We start from the raw sequence: 21,661 nt of genomic DNA, 5'->3' as shown, positions 1-21,661 counted from the left end.
TAGACAAATTCAGTACATAACTCTTGGTCCTATGTCATTCTAGAACTATTGGTTTGAAGGAAACTACATAAACCCTGTTCTTTTATGAGCCACATGACAAACCACTTCTATGTTCCTACGCTTGGGACGTCCATCCATTTAGGCAATATTGAGATTCCATTGGAAAATCTTGCTCAGTTTGATGACATCAGTACACTGTCATTTTCTAAGTCAACTCTTCTATGACTTATTTTTTTGTTCAGCCAGTAGAGATGGGATTAACCAATTTCTCTTTTGTTCTGTTAATTTTAACCATTGCGTACACACACAAAACCAGGTCTTCACCTTTCCTTCTGTGTTTACAATATTCATGAAAAAAGACTGTGGGGTAAAAATGAGCCCTCCTCACACCTTCAGACGGTTCAAAAATATCTTTAAACAGTACAAGCTTGAAAGAGTTCACCTTTCCACACATCCTGTCAGAGGTCGCCACAGCGACTCGGCTGTCACCAACACACACACTTGGTTTGGCAGAGAAATTTACGCCGAATGCCGTTCCGGACACAACCCTGTATTTTAAAATGCACAAAAAGATGAGCAACAAATTTTACCAAAACGTAAAAAACAATTTCAACAAACTTACACCTTAGTTTAGTCATAAAAAAAGTCTATCTGAGCATATCTTTTTAAATATAGTATCCCTTGTGGAAGTCTGTATGCTGTGTAGCAGTAGCAGATGTGCAATGATGTGTAGAATCATAGGCCTTTGACAATCGTATTCAAAGACTTTAAGAAAAAACAAATACCTGAAAGTCCAGATTTTTGGCTCAATATGATATGGGATAGCTGAACCATACTACTTGTCTTGTGGTCTAGATTCTGCCTTTGTTTTATCTGATGGCTTTAAAGAAGTTAATATTTAATCATTTTTAACATAAGTAGAATCAAATACTTGTGTTGACTTTTTCCATCTTTTTTCAATGCAAAATTCTTAAATTGAAACAAAACTGATTTTTTTTCCTATTTCATGGAGTGGTTTAGTCTTATAATCCGTGAAATATAAATAAGTGCTTCAGCTGTCGCTTTTATTGCTGCATATTCTTTTGTTGAAGTAGGAAAGATGTTTCTGACCAACAAATCACTGAGCAAGGGGAGTGTTTGCAGATTTTACCGGCAAAAACAGAAGTGAAAACCTCATTGCAGATCCACACCATCACAGTTATTCAAATTTGTCAGATTGACACAGATGTGTAGTCAAGAAATAAGGCATTAAACAAGTTCAATCTCATTTCTGCTTTTATAAGTGTGCACAATTGAACACATTAATGGGCCATTTTCTGCTGTAGACTAATCAAAATAAATATATATACTCTATATACACACAGAGAGAGAAGGGGAATTTCTACTTTTTTTTCTTTTTTGGATAACAGACAATATTTTACTGGGACTTTTCTTACGAATAAACTCTCCTTTACATGTGACAAAAATATCAATGTATATAGAATTTTTCTATGTATTTTATGCAGGGCATATTTGGAAAGAGGTTCTGATATATCTCACTACATTAACCTGAACATTCTGATGTTCTTTTTGTGAAACCAAAACTTTGTGATTTTTAAAAGAAAAGATTCTTTTAATCTATAGAGTAACTAAAAATACTAAAGAGAAACATTCACTCTTTTACACTTGGACAATGTCCAGGCCCAGTTTGGGTCAATTGTTGTTCATAAACTTTATCAGTTGGTCGAAAACTTAAAACTGGTTGGAGTTTATCTGAAAAGCAGGGTGCCCTGTGTGAATCCATGCCGATTGAGTGATGAGATCTAACAGATTAGGTCTGTAATGACAGAAAGTTCTTTATCATCTGAAAACTGCAACTGTTAAAGGAAGAAACTTTCCCTGTTCAGCTCTGGTTGCAGCAACATTTCCACTTCTGTTGTTTTGTTTTCTTAGTAATCACTTGTAGAAACAACAAATCTTCTTCCCGGTTTGCTTCAAACACGGTCCATTTTCTTGAGTCTGCACAGGTGACGTGCTGCAGACGTCCGTGAATTCTGTACTTTCAGGTGAAATATTCCAACCATATCCTGGTTGATATTCCCTCCTCTTGTTCTTGTTTTTTCAAGAAAACCATTGTTTTTGCACAGTATGTTTTGATCTTAACTTGAAAAAAGGAAAATAATAGTCTTAAATTCACATATTGAAAGTTGGAAGGACATAAGAGTGTTGGTGAATATCTAGGACATATACTTGTTCATTTGTCATTAGTAAAATGTCTGTCATTGAGTTGTTACAAAAGGTTTATTCTAGCAGAGGATTGTATCAATTCAGTTTACTTATTAAGCATAAGTTTACAGCTAAAAGCAAATAGCGTCAAGCCTTATTATTTTGAATCCAGTTCATTTGTGGTTATTCCAAGAAACCCAGATTGTCTTGATTTTCTGTAAGACTTGGTGTAATCCTTGTTCAGAGCAAGCAAAAGGTGACACTAGAAGATAGTCTCTAAGAGATTTTGGAAGAAACCTCCAACAGAACCAGACTCTGTTATAGACTATTTTTCGGCTATGACTGTTTAGGGTCTTAAAATAGAAAAGAGACAAAAATTCTGCACCTTCTGTTAAATAAACAAATATAAATGTTTGTGACAGCAGCAATGAGAAGAGAGAAAGTTAATTGATAAACAGGAAATCGTTGGAACATCTGTTAAAGCACAAAGCCAAAAAGTTAGTAATTGCAGAAGTAAAAGACCACAAAGCAGATGAGCACAAAGTTACCAAACGGCGGATATGAGCCAAATGCTATAGCAAGACAACAACATAAGGACAGAAAAATGCAAAATCCCCAAAACATTCATTTAAGACAAAGATAAGTTAGTCATTGACAAACTTTAAACAGTTGTATATGTTAAGACAGAATGGTTAAGTTAGTAACTGGAAGCATGAAATAGAGAAACAAGTAAAAGCACTTAGAAGGGGATTATTTAAATGATTCACTTGTAGTTTTTATTTTTTTTTTATTTTTTTATTTTTTTTTTAGAACGGTAAAACAAAACAAAAAAAAACAGAAAATACTAACACGATTCTAAGAAATAGACTACACAAAAATAATTAACACGTTTTTAAATTACAAAAACAATTATTTTGAGTATATTTCAATGTTCTAAAGAAATGTGATGACATTAGTTATAATGTTACTGGAGTTTTATGATCCAAAAGGCGAAGTGCTGTTGCCGGGGCTCCAACTCTTCTTGGCAATGTTCACACAAGTATACCTTCCTGTCAAGTAAAGTCAAGTCATTTTGAGTTTGGAGTATGGAGACTGTGTCGTCATCAATTAAATAACTCAATAAAAACATAAAAATGGAAGTAAACGTGGGGAGAACATTGTGGGATCAGTACTAGAATTTCAAAATAGCCCTTCCGCTCTCTTTGGGGTCCAGATGACTCCAACCATGTATTGATATGTGATTTCTTCCATGACAAAGGTGGACAGGATTTTATGTCTGTCATGGACATTAGTGAAACTCAAAAATCAAAGATAAAAAAAAGTTCAGCGCACTGTCTTGGGGGGTCCAGATGACCCCACTTTTAATGTAAACAAACTAAGGAGAGCGGAAGGGATAGAGAGATTAAGAAAACTTCAGTCAGAACTGTAATCACTGTTTTTCACTGCACTGAATAACAAATAAGGTCTTTGTGCTCTGTCTTGTTTGCATCAATACATTTAGGTTTTTAGGATTTTGGGAATAAAAAAAAAAATAGGGATGATCCGATCACGATTGGAAATCAGGCCAAATCAGAATCAATCAAAATCAGATGCTGCATCCCGATCAGTATTTTATTCTCCTTATTATGATCAGTTATATACATCTCAAGCTTAATATTACAGATACTATAAATATGCATATCATTAACGGGTCATGACATTTTATTGTTGTAAACCTTAGCAGAGTATGGCACTAGTTTGAGCAAGAAACGTTCGGTAAAGTTAGTCAGATATTCACAGATTCAGACCTCTTGGGCTCAAAAACTTTTAAGAAACATTGAAAAGGGTCTATTGTGTTTTGTCCTTGCTAAAACAAAGACATTTCAAAAGAAAACAATTTAAATTGTTTTTTTTTATTAGAATTAAACAGTGACTGTAGTAAAATTAATGTCAAGAAACAGTCTACAAAGTGCAAGGTCCTGGAAAAAGTGATTTTAAAAAATCAGTGATCTCTCAAAAACAATTGGAATGGATAAGTGGTTACATTGATAAGAGCTAGTCAAAAATACTCTTATTCATGCTACAATAACAGTTTTGGGAGAAAATAATTTTTAATTTGTGAGACTTCAATGAAGATATGAATCACATCTAATCAAACCTCTTCAATAGTTCTGAAAAAAGCTACAGTCACCATGGCTAACTCCCTTTTTTTTTACACTCGTTAATAGTTGACCATATTTCTAGTTGATAGTTGCACTATTTTTGCTAAATTGTTGAAGCTACTTCACAGAAGTACACTGTTAGTGTTAAAGGAAAAATAAGGTGAATGATATAACAATAGGAGAAAACCTGGATCTGCTTATTTTGTATGTTTTCCAGTTTTTATGTGTTACAAAAGTATTGGGACTCAGTTTTGGCAGATAATCAAAATTGAATTACTCAAAATAGGCTGAAAAAAATGATCTGGTTATCCATAAAGCATTGCATTTTTTTTTTACCCCAGTCTCATCAAGACTGTTTAGCTTAGGTTTCCTGTCATGACATCACAATGTTTTTGTCTGGAAATATTCTTACTGATTAATGCTGTAGTTTCAGTATTTTGTGTCTCAGTGAAACTGGTTAGGTATACGTGTCACATTTAAAAATATCTGTGCATTTCTTGCTTTAACTGTTACATTGCCTCTTTTTTTTTCTTTTTGATTGGGTTATAATCTAGTTTTTTAGCAAATTATCCCTGTCACACGCTGACAACACTTCTCCGCTCATGTGGTTTGTTGTCGCACTGAAATGCTTTGGATTTTTCTGTCCAGAGTATGAATTCAGAACACATGCACCCTCTCCTGGCCAAATGAGTGCAGTGAAGTTTTGGTCTTCCCAGTGTTTTATTGTTTGAGTTTCTCTGTTAAATTCAAATCAATACGAATAGTGTATTGGGAAAGAAAAACATCAAACATCTTAATATCTATAGAAAAATCTCTTAGAGGTAAAATTGAAAAGAAAAAATCAAATGAATCACTCAGTCCATCAACTCACATTTGTGTGTGTTGGTGATGTGTGTGAAATACAAATTTCCTCCTTTACAATATCATAGCCACGGTCTTTTTTTGATGAACAAAAACAAAATGCCTCTTCAGTTTTACAGTTAACTTAAGTGAAATTCCTGATGCCCTACCAAACGATATTGATTGAGAGTTAATAGCAACCTTTAGTTTTTTATCACATTTACTTGCATTGCTTTTTCCCCTCTTGTATCCCTTTTATTCAATAATTGATTCATTTTTAGATTTTTGGACATGTCTATAAAATAACATTTTATTTAGAAAAATACATGATCTACCCACCAAATTGAATTTTAGACTCCTACTGTATACAATCATTGAGTGTATAAGTGAAATGGACTGAGTGACCCCTCCCATCACACATTCCAAACAGGAAGTACCTGCTGGTTCCAAAAAGCCGAAATTACATAGACTTCTATTGAGAAATAAACACCTATTTGTCTGTCATTCTATTTGTTAGAATAACCATTCTTGCTTGAATAAATTTGTTTACCGTGTTCTTGCTAATCATATTTTTTTCATATTTTTATGTAGCAGAAGTTACTTCAGGCATAAACTGACCAATCAGATGCCTTAATGAAGAGGAGGAGGCCTCATGTCAAACATTTGAAGCGTTTGATTGACTGATTCTTCCAAGTCTGTTTTCAGTGAAAGGGGTGTGGCCTTTCAATAATCTCACTCCTGATTGGAGAGAGTGGTTGCCATTGAAATGTAGACTCAGACCGACACGAACCAAACACTGCTTACCGAAGACAAAAACAGGGCTACTGAGTTGACTTAATTTATTGGAACTGGAAGCAAGTCATTTTCTATGAGTAACGTTATGCTTGCTCAGTCCAGTTCTCTTATACAGTCAATGTATGCAATTTTATAACATTTTTTAGACAAAGTTTTATTTGTTTTTGATTAAAGGTTTCCATTAGAATAATTAAAGGGTCGGTTACAAGCGAGATTCTGTTCAGTCTTGTGATTTACGACATGGAGTAAATTGAAAAAACAAGAAATAGTCTTAGCCTTTTTTCCCTCATGAACTTTGCGTGGATTTTTTTTTTTTTTTTGAAAGAGAGCTCAGACTTTCTCTAGTTTCCTAGAATGTTTCATTCTAGCATTTATGCTTGTGTGCCGTTTGCCTTCACACATTTGATGCCTCTTCATGTGCTTTTTCTGTTGTTTTTTTTCCTCAATGATCCTGACTGAAATTTCATTTGAGGCTGACAGACTAATGAAAAGTTTTCAACCACCATTAGATTTATCACATTTTCTTTTTAAAAGCCAAACTCAGTAACTGTAAAGTGACCCACATCAAATCAACCTAACAAAAAAAACCCCATCTGAATGCAGTGAAAGACAACAAGTCTTTGTCTACACTGCAAATAGGTAGTGTTTGTACTTTTTACATTTAGACAAAGCAATGTAGCTAAAAAATAGTAAGAAAATCTGTGCAAACTTTGTCAAAATTATTTAGGTAAATAAGATAATAAACCAGGAAATAATTCTCCTAAAACTCAAGAGTTATGAGGACATCAGTATAATCCAGTACTATCTGGAGCTTTTGCTGTGATTTTCTCGCTCATATTACAGCCATTTTAAAGAAGTTCTGCCCACTGTGTTCCACTGAAGGAAGTTTCTACTCAACTGTAAGAAGTCCAAATTAAGAGTTTTCTTACCTACATCTGAACATTTCCACTCTTTCACTTCAGTAAGGTTGAAGTTAATGTGGTTTGGCTGTTGAATCGACCAAAAAAAAAAATTAAAATAAAGTTTACAAAGTCCCCCCCCCCCACAAATATTTAATTATGACTTAAATAATCCATAAAAGCAGATTTTGTAAATAAACACTTGACCCTTCAATGAGAATTTTTTTCCTATCATGTATTTAGGGTTTATTTTTTTATTCTAAAAACTATAACTAACTCAAAATAGCCCTTATGGATCATCCGTCTTTGCTCTAATGATGCTTGGTCATTTATAAATATTTTAATTATACACATCTTTGTCTTTAATGTAACTCTTTTGACTTGTATTCTGCATTTATTGGAAGGTTTGCCTTCTGTTGTATCCAATGAATCCAGATTACAAGTCAAATATGTGGGAACAGTGTTTGAAGCAAGAAATAAAGTCTTCTGCTTCGTAAATAAGCAAGAGGTTTCCAGCTGCTGGAAAAAAAGGTTTTAGGTTAATAAACTTTAATACAAACATAGGAATTGTATCATCACTATGAAAATTATTCATGTTTGGACATTCTTCATTTGTTGCTCTTTATTTTATATCCTGAAGCTACAATATATTCCCTGCAACATCTGCTGTTCTGCATGAATATTTAAATGATGTTAACTCATCCTCATTGCATTACATGAATGCTGTAGATTAGAACAACGAGGCTAAACACTTTTACATTATTTACACAGTAAAATGATCTGGAAAAACAGCCAAACACGAAGAAAGTCAGATTTTCTTAAAAAGCCAAAAGATTTACTATTTTTACATTGAGTTTGGATTTGCAATAATTTGCATTTATTTATTTATTTTTGTTCCATTCAGAAGAAGCGTTATGAAAAAGTTGAAGGAAATGGATGGAAAAGATTAATTCACTTTTGCCTTAATTTATACATCACAAAAAACGTATCACATGTACAGAGATCCACAAGACTTAAATAGAAAAAATGAATCTTGAGAAATGCACTCCGTCTGTGAAAAGGAAATGAACTGTTGAAAATGTTCATTAGTGGCTTTTACTGTCTTTGAAGTGGTTTAGTATAAAGTAACTTTCAGTTTTGATTGTTGCATCTGCAGGGTAATCATAATCCTGATTTCTGCCTCTAAAGTTTCACTACAATCCAAGCCTACTGTCATTTTACCCATCAGTCTACCACATCGTTGGAATTTGTCTGACATTTGACCACATTTACAGAAAAAAATCATTAAATTGTAGAAAATTGTGATGAATTCATACAACACCTTTGATGCTTGATTCAGTCATTCAATACAGACAAGATACGACATTGTTACTCTTTAAGATGTCAGAAATAAACGAGTACTGTTCTGTTGAGGTTTACATAATAGAAGCAGAGCACATATACATGCAGAATGGAGTCCAAGTACAGAAATACAGTCTTTATCTGGGCTAAGCAAATATGAACACAAGCAAATGTGGAAGTTGAGCACTATAAAATCCAGCTTTCAAAGTCAAAGAATCTTGCCTTTCTCTTGACTCAAAACTTTGATGAAAAAAAACTTCTTCTTTTTTTTTTTATTTAGAAAAAAAACTTTCTCTTGAACATGTTCTAGAGCTCAATACATCCCAAAGGGTGCCCAAACACTGAACTAAAAGGAATCTCAAAGTTTGTTGACACACATTCATTTTTGGGTACCAACGCACAGCACTTGGAAAAAAGATGCTAGTAAAAAAAAAACAAGTAAACAATACATATAGAAAAATATGTGCACAAGTAAAAGTGGCATAAAATTTTAAGATGATATTGATATTCCACAATACATAAAAATACCATTTGTGTCTTCCATTTAATTTAGACTTCTGACATTAAAAGTAAAATAACAACCATAACCACACCAACCATATACATATACACACACAGTCTAGCTAGCTTAAATGGTCTTAGTCTTAGGTTTGGATGTAACATTAATTTTAAATTTTACTTTAAGAGTACTCCATTAAATAGAAACTATGACTTGAATCTGTCAAAACCAGAACAGGAATAAACATGCTTAAAATTTGACCATACATTAACTCCAAAATGTATGTATCTGATTTAACCCTTCCGCTCTCTATGGGGTCCAGATGACTCCAACCACATATTGATATGTGATTCTTTCCATGACAAATGTGGACAAAGGGGGACAGGATTTTATGTCTGTCATGGACATTAGTGAAATTTAAAAATCAATGATAAAAAAAAGTTCAGCGCACTGTCTTGTGGGGTCCAGATGACCCCACTTATAATGTAAACAAGCTAAGGAGAGCGGAAGTGTAAAGGGTTCTTAATCCATAAAATATGCATTACCATTACTTTCTTTCATCTGACACTCGATCTTTACTTTGTCAGACTTTTGTGACAAAAAAATATTACTTAAAAATACATTTTGCTAATTTGTTCTTTCCTAGAACAGTCATGTAAATTATATGTTGGAAATCATGAATATGTTTTTCTTTCATAGGTTCAAATACACTGAAGATACATTCATGGGAAAAAATTAGGACACCCTGTGAAAGCTTTTATATTTTCCCACGTTTGGATACATACACATTTAAAATCAAATTGAATCATCCAAGTGATTTAGCTTGAGATAACATTTTTTTGTAAGCATTTTTAAAACTCTCCATGAAATGTAATTTCAGAAGTATGTAACTTCTGCTTATGTTTAAGTTTAAACACTTCACACTTAAGATACATTTAAAGGACTGATAGATGCCACAAAAAGTGTCTCAATAACTCTTAATAGCTAATAGGAGGCAGGAGGTCCAAATTTTGACCTCCATTAAAATAGGATTTCTTGTTAACATAATCTTTTCTGTGGGTAGATTAATAATAATTCTTCAGTGTGATTTTTATCAAATCACTTTCTTTTTAAGAATTTTTTTCAAAATAAGATTGAACATTTATGAATGAACATTTTTTTTTAAAACACAGCTGAATATTTAATGAGGATGTGCTAATTTTTTCACATGACTGTAGATTATATAAACCAAAACCTGTCATGAATTTCTTTGTGGACAGCGATATAAAAATAAATCCTTTTAATTTATCCTCTGTGCAGAACATAGGACATCAAGTAAAAAGTCTGAACAACCATACATGGAATGTTATAACATTTTCAATTTCAGTTAAGCTTGTTATTGTCATTCACTTGAGATTTATTTATTTATTCAAATGTCACAACATCACTTAACATGTAACTTTTTAATTACTTTGTTATCAGACACGGAGTTTAACTCATACCTGACATGTTTCGATGGAGACGTTCCATCCTCGTCAGAGTCGTCACCAGGTGGTGGAGTGTGACGTGTATAAACAGCTGATTGTCACTGAGGCGGAGTCACCTGTCAAAGTTTGACAAGTGACTCCGCCCCCTGCTGTCCGGCACATTTTCAGTCATGAAATTCCAGAGGCATAAAAGCTTTGGAAAAAACAGTGAAATGTAACTTCTTAACTGAATAAATGACCAAAAAAATTGTCATAGACATAATCATATATAATTCAAACATAGGTACATGAATAAATACAATGTAATCAAAAGTATTGAAAAAAAAAACACTTTTTTTTTTACTGCAGCTTAACAATTTGACTGAAAAGGTTAGAGGTGCTTTAATGTTGTAGAAACTACAACTACATTGAATGTAGTTTGTGTGTGCATCACAAAACCAACAAGTAACGAGATCAAGTTATTTGAATGTGTTAGCAGTGCTCTAAAAATTTTTACTTTGAGCAAAGCTTGTGTATTTGCAGCCAATTAAACTACACAGATTGTCAATAAATATTCATGTTAAAACACACTGTAATGAAAAAAAAACACTATAGATATTTACTCTTTTAATGTAGGAGTGGATTTTGAACATGAATGCATTGGTGAATCCCTTTAAATGTAAGGCCCTGTTTACAGCTAAAAGCTTTAAACATCAAGTTATTGTCAGTTTAATAAACTCTTGAACAAAAAAGTTATTTTTTCTGTTATTTTAGCATAGGCAACTAAAAGACTCATATTTAAAAAAAACACACTCCTCTCTTTTCTGTCAGCAGTGAATGAGGATGACAAAATCCCAGTGACGCACCATGAACCTGGATCTTCTCCCAAACTTCCTGATGACAAGAAGCCAGCTGTCCTTTCCCAGCCTGAAGTGCAGGAAGCCGCACCACAGAGTCAAACTCCAGAAAAGTCTAAGGACCCTGAAACCAGTAGCGCATCTTCTGAAGGATCAGTTACTTCAACAACGCCTTCAGCGGAAAAATCTAATCGGGCCCCCATTTCAAAACCGTCAACCTCTTCAGCTCCCAGACATCATGAGACCGGTGCCCTCGTGGTCTCAAAGACCACATATGTCATCCCGAAGAAGCCATCTGCATCCCAGTCTTCATCAAGACACATTTCAGCATCAGCAGCCGTCCAGAAACCCTCTGCAGTAATTGGATTGTCAAGTGAAACTCGAATTCTACCCGTCTCGCCGGCACCCAGTGCTCCCTCGTCCAGACCCTGTCAGCCCAACAACCAGATCAGACAGAGCATCCAACGTTCCCTCACGAGCATCCTGCACAAAAGGTGGGAATCTGTTATAAATGTTTATCTTTTATTGCCAGACTGCATTTTCTAACCACAGTCAAAGAAAGTTCCTTGTAATCTTCCGCTGTGCTGACATTGTAATTTTTTTATTTCTTCAGGATCTGCGATTGTGAAGATCTGGAGATGTCTGAGGGTGAAGTTACAAAGCTTGTTGCAAGCATTGAAATGGAGATGTTTGACATATTTCGCAACACAGACAGCAAATACATGAACAAATACCGATCAATAATGTTCAACTTAAAAGACCCAAAAAACAAGGTTTGTTAAATGTTAATTTATTACTTCATGCATAAAATATGTCCAAAAAAGTAAAACTCTATGGAACATGACGTTGTGAATCTCTCTCTTTTTAGGGCCTGCTGTATCGAGTTGTGCATGGAGAAATTAGTACTTTCCGACTGGTCAGAATGAGTCAAAAAGACATGCAGGCTATTACGGCCCCTGAGCCTGAAGCTGCAGAAAAATCGCAGGTAAAAAAAAAAAGTTCAGAATAACTCAAGTTAAGAATTTGCTGCAATTTTACTGATTATGTTTGATTTGTTCAGAAAAAGGATGGAGCTGCTAAACTGACAAGTTTGCAGAAACCTGAAGCTGTGAAGATTGATTTGCCCAGTTTGAATCCTCCTAGACCTGAGAAGAAATGTGAAATCTTGGTATTTACACTTGTAATTTAGATTTATTGATAGAATTGTAAATATTTTCTGTCACTATTAGTAGTTATATTTTTAAATACTTTCATAAAGACTGCATAGATTAGATCTATTTTATGGTTTAATTTACTTTTCAGGACCAGAAGAAGAACCCTCCTCCTCCTCCTCCTTCAAAGGCCAGAGCTGTTTACCCTAGCCAGGATAGTGCTGCTCCAGATATTCTTTCCTGCATGCTAAAGGATACAACGTCAGAACACAAAGCTCACCTTTTTGATCTGAAATGCAAGATCTGCACAGGTGCAAAAACTAGATTGTTTGACAAATACATACAAATCCTAGGATACTCCATACAAGATGCAATTAGTCCCAGTCGTTACTTATGGTTATTTAATGCTATTTCTCTTTGCATCCAAAAGGTCAGAAACAAGGCACAGAAGTGGAAGAACCTGTAAAGAAAAAACCTAAATTGTCTGTGACAAAAGATAAAAATGAGCCGCTCTGGAAAAAATCTGCAGATGACTCTCCTTTGCGAGCACCACCTGACTTCGCAGATTTGCCAGCATCTTCCTCGATGGAGTCCTTTTCCCACCTTTCAGACTCCCCTAAATTGACTATTGTGGAATCTCCTGCTTCACCAACAATGGATTCACCAGCATCTCCTACTTTTGAATCTCCTGCTTCACCTGTCATAGAATCTCCTGCTTCCCCAACTCCAGACTCATCTTCTGTAACTCCATCAAAGAGAGGATATGCGCCTGTCGTGATTCCGGCTGTTGCTACAGTTAGCATTGTGAGGCGTGATCCCCGCACTGCAGCGAGCAGGATGGCTAGTTCCTCTGGTAGCACCAGTAGTCCTATTAACACAATTCAAAGCCAAGCTCCCTCTTATGCCCCAGTGAAAAACACTCCTCCTTCATCTTCTGCCCCATCATCTTCACTGCCAGTGCCCAAAACATTACCCAAATCTATCCTACTGAAGCCATCTTCAACTTCTGATCCCAGACTTTATGGCTCATCTTCAAGGTATGTAAACAGTTTTGGGGAGATCCTTTGAACTGTTCTCTTTTAAATACAACGCTTGACTGGAATAAGTGTAATTTCTTTATCTTGTTTATTGTGTCTCAGAGCCATAGCCTCTAAAACTCCAGCTGAAGGTGACACTGCTCAGTTCCTAGCCAAGCAAGACACTCTATGGAAAGGTTTTCTGAACATGCTCACTGTCACCAAGTTTGTCACAAAGGGATACTTGGTTTCAGGATCAGCAGAAAACCTCAAAGCGGTATGTCCATATACACTTCAGTTTAAAATGGTAATTGGCGTATACTTGTATAGCTTCACAGTCACAGACCCACTCTCACACACATTCACACGCTGGTGCCGGCTCAGCTGCCGGACACACAGTGTATTAAACTGTTGTAGAACAAACATGTGAAAAGCTGCTACTTTTGTGCAGGATCTACCTGATACGATACAAATTGGAGGCAGAATCTTGCCTGAAACTGTGTGGGACTATGTTGAAAAACTAAAGACCTCTGTTACAAAGGTAAGTAAAATTTGTCAAACTTGTTTGTCTTTTGTGAGACCATAACATTAAGAATATTGCAAAATAGTATTTTACATATCCCTTTGTTTTTTTTTTGTTTCCTAGGAGTTGTGTGTGATTCGGTTTCAACCAGCAACAGAGGAGGAGGAGGTGGCGTACGTCTCCCTTTTTTCCTATTTCAGCAGCAGAGGTCGTTTTGGAGTGGTGGCCAACATCAGCCGTTCGATTAAGGATGTGTACCTTGTCCCACTCAGTGCAAAAGAATCCGTCCCATCTATGCTACAACCTCTTCAAGGGCCAGGTGTGAATGTCTTTTTATTACAATTTCTTTATCTTTTTATTTTCCTTTAAATGCATCTATGTCAACATCCATAAGACTCAGAGGAGGCAGGTTATATTTGGCTTCTGAGAAAGTTTGATTGTAAAACAACAATCTGTAAAACTCCTCTCTCCTTACAATTGGATTTTGAAGCTTTACATTAGTTTGTTGTTAATGTTAATTTTGTTGATGTTGACATAAATAGAATAAAGGAATGCTAAAATATGTATAGTTATCACAAAAACTGAAAATTGTGCTCAGGTTTTTTTTTTTCTTTAATAAATATTTTTTTTTCCCAAGAACACCACTTGTGTTCTAATAATCAGGGTCTGGTCCCTGTGTTAATAAGATATTTGATTTGACATGACTTATGAAAGTCATTATACTAACCCAAATCTTTAACTTGTTTCTGTCTAAGATCTTATTTGGACTTTTGTTATGAAAAGATTTATTCAAAATTGTTGGGTAAACATTTTAGAATACAAATAAAAAGGCTTTACTTGTGTTTTTTTCTTCAGGGTTTGAAAAAAATCGACCCAATCTTCTCTTGGGTTTAGCAATTGTCCAGAAGGCAAGACGTCAAGGAACCTCTCCTCCAGAAATTGAAGAAAAGAGATCCAAGGTTAACATGTCCAAAGATCCTATGTGGATCCCAAAACCACCAGTCCTTTATGGGTCTGATAAATTGGATATGTTTCAACCCTATGATCCAGAAACACCTGCTAATGCCTCCCCTCCTTTATCACCATTGGATTCCTCAGCTTCTGGATCTGTTAAAACACCATCTGTTTTAACCTCCCGCAGAGCGCCCCTTCCTGTCCCATCTGTTGTTGCCCCAGAGTCAACATCAAATAGCAACTCGGGCAAGAATCCAACACAAGCATCTAGTGAGAAGACTCCACTACAATCCATTTTGAAAACTTTGTTTGGAAGTAAGCAGTCTGACTCTGAAGAAGGTTCTGCAAAACCAGCGCTTGGTGCCAGAAAGAACCCAGTGTCTCTAATGTCTGACTCACTTGTAGATCCAATTGTCCAACAATATGGACAAAAATCTAAAGTCCTAAACTTGGAAGAAGAGGAAAGTGACTTTGACAGACCATATGACCCTGAAGAGGAGTATGATCCTGCAATGAAGCAAAAAATAGTTACCCTACAGACAAAGGAAACAACAGATGGCTCTACATTATCAGACTTTGTGGAAGATGATGTGGCCTATGATCCAGAAGATGAAACCATCTTTGAAGATATCCAAAGTAATAAAGCCATAATAAAGCAGCCTGCTCCAATTCAGACATTGGATTCTCCATCACATCCAGAACCAGATTTCACTTCTACTTCAGCACAGAGTTCTGTTCCAATTTCAGTCAAATCTGAACTTCCCTCTGGTACTGTGGTTGTCTCAGCTGCAACACTAACTGAGCAGCAGAGGATGCTCGAAGAACTCAACAAGCAAATAGAAGAGCAAAAACGTCAGTTGAAAGAGCAGGAAGAGGCATTACGGCAACAAAGAGAAGCTGTGGGTATGTTCATGGCTCAATTTTCTGTTTCTGATTCTCTAATGTCTCCTCCAACAAAAGTGATGCCTCTCAGCAAGCTATCATCTGTGGAGTCTGGTTTGTTAAAGGCGGAACCTAGACCTTCAGACAAAACCAACATTACAGGGGCAGATGGCATTCCAAAAGTGATTCCCACAATGTTTAAGAAAGAGGACACTGTCCCGAAAGATGATAAAACAAAGCCTGATACAACACAGACAAATGTTGAGGAACGTGACAAATATTCCTCTGCTGGAGAGATTGATGACTCTGACGTTGCTTATGATCCAGAGGATGAGTCACTTTTTGATGAAATACAAGATGATGTTTTTAAAGGAGGGAGTACAAAGACGAGTGATATTTCATTTAGATCGAGACATAATGACAGTAACAGTGTAGGCTCTCCAGATTCATACCATAGCAAAAAGATGAAATCCTCACCAAAACGACGGAGTCGTCGCGAAAGGCACCACCATGGAAGTCCTTCAAGGAGATCCCAGCCTCGGTCTCGCTCCCGTTCGAGTAGACATAGAGACAGAGATAGACATAGACGAAGTGAAAGGGACAGGTCGAAGCATAGGGCCAGAGATCCTTCAGATCGACAGAGACACCATCACAAAGATTCCAGTGCTTACCGACATTCTCGAGGACGCAGAAGATCTCCATCATCTCCTCGAAAAAAGCATTCTGCATCTCTTTCTCCAAAACAACACAGGCCCCCCTTAACTCAAGGTACTGAAAAAACAAGAGAAAGTAATCTTCTTGATGCTTCTGACTTGGTTGCAGAGATTAAATCTCCCCAAGTTCCAATTAAAAATGATCCTGATGGAGATCATCTGGAATCCATTTCACAGATGGCAGGAAAGGACACACTCAAAACTACCTATGGTATAAAGACAGAGATTCCAGATTTGCCAGTGTGTCAAAACATTGAAAATAAGGTCTCTAGTAGTAATCTTTCTACACAGACAGGTAAATCTGCTCAGCAGGGCTCATTTTTTACAGATAAATGTGAAAACCCAATTCCATTAAGGGAAATTGATCCTCCCATTCGAGATTCTCCTGAGAGCCCTGATCCAGACCCACAATTTGTAAAACCTTCCCCCATAGAAGGCGATGATTGTACTGAATCTGGGGATGTCAAAGATCCAGAAGAATCTACCAATGACTCTGTGTCAATTAAATCTGAAAAAATCTCTTTACCAATTAGTAGTGAAACAACCACTTCTTTCGAAGTACTAAACCAACAAAGCTTTGGTGCCAGAGGTCAATTTACAACAGAGCAAATGGACAGGACAATAGCAAACATGATTGTACCAAATTCCAACAAAAATGTTTTGCCTTTATCCACTCTGGAAAATTTGAGGATGAAAAATATGGGTAGTTTACTGATTGTTAGCCAAGAGGTTAAAGATCTGCGACTAGCTATGCAATCAAGAGTTGTCTCACATTCACCAGTGGAAGAATCAAGAAAGCAAAATGAGAAAGCAAATAGAGACAGAGAAGACCTATTGGTAAATAGACCTGCGCCCGATAATGTAATCTCACAGCCAAGGGATCAGTTGTCAAGTGCTGATGGTTTAAAAACAGATTCAAGTGGAGAGCACTATCAACAACAAGGCTTGCCTTTAAAAATGGAGAACCTTCAGCCAAAACCTGGGGACACAAGTAAATGGTCAGAAGTTTTACAGGGAGAAAAGGATATAACATCAAATAATTCAAATCCAGATTGGAAATGCCATGAGCCTTTCCAGAACAAAGGTCTTCATACTCATACTAGAGATTTTGAATGGAATGTACCAAGATTTGACAAGATTGACGATCAGTGTGATAAGAGTGGGGCAGTTGTTTTTGACAGAAAAGATGTTGAAAGCTTGCAATGCAGACAGCCAGAAAGTTGCATGATAGCTACAAGCTTAACAAATAAGGAGAAACCAGGGTGTTCAGGTTTCATGGGACTTAGGACAGAAATGATGGGTCCTGACATGCATGACAAACAAGTAGGACAAGGACCTGAAGGGACAGTAAGCAATATGGGGAAGGTGTTTTCGCGGGATTCAGGTTTTAATAAAACAGGACCTGTAAGGGCTGGTTTAGAAACTAAGCTTCCAGTGCAAGACAGAAGAAGACAAGAGGCTTCTGATTTCATTGGGCAAAAATATGAAGGAGGTCCATCTTTGTTCAATAAGGTACCTGGTATGAGAGAACAAAGTGGTATAGGGTCTTTTGGGCCATGTTTGAAGGACAAAGGTTTAGCCGTGGGCGTGCTTCACCCTGACAGAAAAGGTTTTGTTGGGCCACATTTCATAGAACAAGGTCTTGAAAAAAAGGGTCTAATAATAGGGAAACAAGGACCATACATAAAAGAGTCAGCTGGCCCAGATTTAGGAAATAAATGGCCTTTAAGGAGAGGACAGGATGTTGTAAATCCAGGACCTGGTATGAGCAGTTCCATGGAGGAATCTGGGCATGACACCAACAAAACAGGAGGTCAAGGTTTTATTGGAGGACAACGCGAAGGGCAGTGTCAAAATACAGAGCCGTCTTGGAATAAAATTGAAGGCCCTAGACACTCAGATTTCAGAGAACAGAGGCCTGGAGGCAGAGGCTTATCTGTAGAAGATCCTAACCTCTTTAAAAAAGAACATCCCGAGCTACAATTTGAAGGACCAGGGTATGAAAGGGAAAGACTAGATGAAGGAGGTACTCACATTAGAGGACGTGGAGGTCCAGTTTTTAGAGGGCCACGTCCCAACCAAAGACACTTTTCCAGGGAGACAGCTGGTCAAGGTTTGGAAATGGGTCCAGATTTCTGTGAATTGGCACCCGATCTTAAAAGCTCAGATATTCATGATCCAAGGGTTGACAAGAGAATGTCTGAAAATTCTGATTTTAGTAGGCCTGGTCTCAAAATGAGAGGTCCCACTTTAGACAACCAATATGCTGAGAGTAGAGGACCAAGAGGGTCAGATGTCTGGGTACCTGGTTCAGAAAGGATGGGTCCTGGAGAACAAAACATTGGTGGATTGGGTCCTGACAGAACAAGAACTTTTATGGGGGATAAAGGCAGTAACTTCATGGGAGGGGGGCAGGAACAACTTGGCCCAGGTAAAGAAGTTCAAGGGCATCACAGTAAACGAGTAGGGCAAAAATTTTGGGATCATGGGGCAGATGGTAGACATCCAGATTTTAGAGAACCAGATACAAATCTAGGTCTAGCAGGTCCAGTACCTCGCAGGAGAGAAGGTGGAGGTCCAAATGATGGAAGACCTGGACCTCAACACACTAGTCTCAACAGGGAAAGCCTAGGTCCAGATAGAAGAGGTCCAGAAGCTCCAAATGTCATATTTGGGAAAGAGAGATTTCCCCCAAATGTGGAAGATATGCCAAACAAGTCTTTTCCAAGAGGCCCACAGTTTAGGTCTCTTGAGCCAGAAATAGCACAGCCAGATAGAGAGGGCCCACAGTTTGGCAGAAGAGGGGCACACTTTGGAAGTGTGGGGCCTGATAGAACTACCATGGGGAGTCAAAGGCCTATTGGTAGATATCCGAATATTGTAAGAAGACCAGAAATTGATGAAAGAGCTCCTGGCAGTGACATTCCAATTAATGAAAGACAAAAAACAGAAGGCTTAAGCTTCAGGAAACCTTGGCTTGAGGGACACTGTGGGGAGGAGGAGGGTGAAAGACATGACTGGAGAGAATCTGGTTCCAATTTGAGAAATCCAAGCATTAGGCATCAAGGGACAAATTCAGAGACACTGAGACATGATGAATGGGTAGAACCTGAATCTGTTCAAGAAAGTCCTGGTACAGAAGCGCCAAGGTTTCATAGAGCAGATCGAAACTTTAGGGGTCGGGGACCCATGAGAAGACGCTCAAGAGGAGCAGGACTCAATGTTCGCTCATTTGGACCTGGAAGGTGTGACACAGAATCTGTAGAGAACTGGACTAATAGGAGAATGTCTAACATCGAAGCTATTGACAATAGAAGGGGGAGAGGGGACAGACATGGCATAAGTATGAATTCTAATCATTATCGTCAAGACGACCTAGACCAAGAACATAGTCAGCAAGAAATTCATGGTGAATGGCAGCAAGATTTTCATGGTGAATGGGATGACTTTTCAGAAAGTGAAGGAGGGATCTTGCAAGAAGAGCAGGATGTTCAATTTTCAGACCATGCATCAGGTCCTGGAGATGATTGGAATTGCACAGATTTTGGAAATAGGGGGCCTAATCAGGATAATTCAGATGACTTTTTTCCTGTACCAGGTGGTGAGAGACAAGAAAACGAATGGAGAGAACCTTGCAAAAGAGTTAGTGGCCCTTTTTTTAGAAAGGAAGGGGATCGAGGAACAAGAGAACAATCCTTTGATAGAGGCAGAAGCAGAGGAAGAGTGAGAGGAAGAAGTAGAGGCAGAGGAATGGGTAGAGGAGGAAGAGGGTCAGCAATGCAACACAACATAGATAGAGCTCAACCTTTTCCAGGAGATCCAGATTTGTTGGATTCATTTCCAAACAGGAATGAATCAGAGATGATGGATTATAACGAAGATGCCCCATTGGATCCTGATTTTAGACCCCCAGGACCCAGATACAGAAATTCCATCCCTGATTACCCAGGTTTTGACGAGGAGGCTTCAGATTTTGGGGAGGGGAAATCTGAAATGCTCAGTGTAGACACAGAGGACCATGAGCATGACTTAAGAGGGGAATGGAGAGGTCCAAATATAAGACAGCGTCGTGGGCCTAGTAATTGGGACAGAAGCATGGAGTTTCCCATGTCTGATAAAAGACGTGCAGACGTAAAGGATGAGCGACAAGGATTTAGAGATCAGTCTGCCAAGAGGGAAAGAAGAGGTTCGCATGTACCAGGGAGATTTCAGGATTTTTGTGAATCACATTCAACATTGTTCAATACTCCAGGTCCAAGCAGAGGAAGAAAAACAATACCTGTCTTTAATAGACCACAAAACCAACCAGTTGCAGAACCCCAGAGACACAGAAGTGCCTTACTTCCGACTCCAAAAGAAGGTCCTTTATTACGACCAGATCATTCTGTAAATCATGATGCTTTTAGCATGACAGAAAAACAAATGGGTCACCCAAAACATGTGGAACCAGACAGAAGCAGAGTAATGGACTCCCGACACAGAGGGCGAGCAAGAGGGCATAGATGGTAAAGCCTAACTTGTAATAACATTTGAGTCAAGAAAAAGTTGATGATATCATTAATTATTTATGTGCAAAAATGATCTATCAGTCAAAGAAGCTAGTTGGCATTACTTTCAAACAGGAGCTAAAAAATATTTTTTGTAAAACATAAATACAAAATAATCTTTTACCTTTACTTTTACCATGAACCAAAACTACTAAAATACACATTATACTGTATTGTATAAACTTGTAAATTCATTGGTCTGTTAAATACTTTTTTTTTTTTAACCCTATAATTTCAACATAATCTGTAGGCACAACCTTTAAACATTTGGTTTGGGTGTTTAATACAGAAATAAAAAAAAATGTCTGTAACCTTATGTTCTTGTTCGTTTTGCTGCATTTAGACAGTTTGTAGTTGGCTAATGCTCTCAAAGATCAGTTTGTATTTAATGCAATGTAGTGTTCATGGTAGAACAATGCTCTGAATGTTGTACAGATAATGTACAGCTCTTTTCTTTGTAATCATAATGTGACCATTGTAGTGTTCGTTTGACTTGTATATTTTGCAGATTGAAAAACAACCTTTTTCAGTATCTTTTAAAAATGCAAGTAGTCAATAAAATTGCATGTTTTAAAAAAAATCAAATTCTTTTGTGTTTTTTGTCTTTTATACTATGGTTGATTACTTACTGCACGAGTCTAACCCAGATTTAGTATTTTTATGAAGAAATGTGACCAGTACCAACATTATCAAAACATATCAAATGCATTTTTAAAAATGCAACAAAACACATTTAGTAAATTGTTTTTTTACATTTTACCTGTCATCACTACTGATCTAGACTTTTAGTGGTTAAATTTGTTTTCCAAGGGAGAATTTGGCTGAAAAGTGCAATGTAAAACAGTAGTGGTAA

General features: G+C 36.9%; 1 protein-coding gene across 3 annotated transcripts in view; it reads left to right on the top strand.

Annotated features, from left to right (window-relative positions):
• si:ch73-181d5.4 (death-inducer obliterator 1) overlaps positions 1–21,393 on the top strand; it is a 30,170-nt gene extending 8,777 nt beyond the window's left edge. The window contains exons 7-16 of one of the 3 annotated variants that reach the window (XM_024293378.2): positions 11,000–11,516; positions 11,636–11,795; positions 11,891–12,007; positions 12,083–12,190; positions 12,325–12,484; positions 12,604–13,210; positions 13,313–13,466; positions 13,641–13,730; positions 13,836–14,031; positions 14,568–21,393. In XM_024293378.2, coding sequence (XP_024149146.1) covers positions 11,000–11,516; positions 11,636–11,795; positions 11,891–12,007; positions 12,083–12,190; positions 12,325–12,484; positions 12,604–13,210; positions 13,313–13,466; positions 13,641–13,730; positions 13,836–14,031; positions 14,568–20,770 — 8,312 coding nt within the window. In that variant the 3' untranslated portion in view covers positions 20,771–21,393. Of the gene's footprint in view, positions 1–10,996; positions 11,517–11,635; positions 11,796–11,890; positions 12,008–12,082; positions 12,191–12,324; positions 12,485–12,603; positions 13,211–13,312; positions 13,467–13,640; positions 13,731–13,835; positions 14,545–14,567 lie in introns of those variants that run through there. The other 2 variants (XM_024293377.2, XM_036212796.1) reach the window with 2 other exon arrangements.
• The last annotated feature ends 268 nt before the right edge of the window (positions 21,394–21,661 follow it).

The sequence above is a fragment of the Oryzias melastigma genome, linkage group LG7, assembly GCF_002922805.2.
Source record: "Oryzias melastigma strain HK-1 linkage group LG7, ASM292280v2, whole genome shotgun sequence".
In the NCBI taxonomy this organism is placed as follows: Eukaryota; Metazoa; Chordata; class Actinopteri; order Beloniformes; family Adrianichthyidae; genus Oryzias; species Oryzias melastigma.
This window is presented reverse-complemented; position numbering and strand designations above follow the sequence as displayed.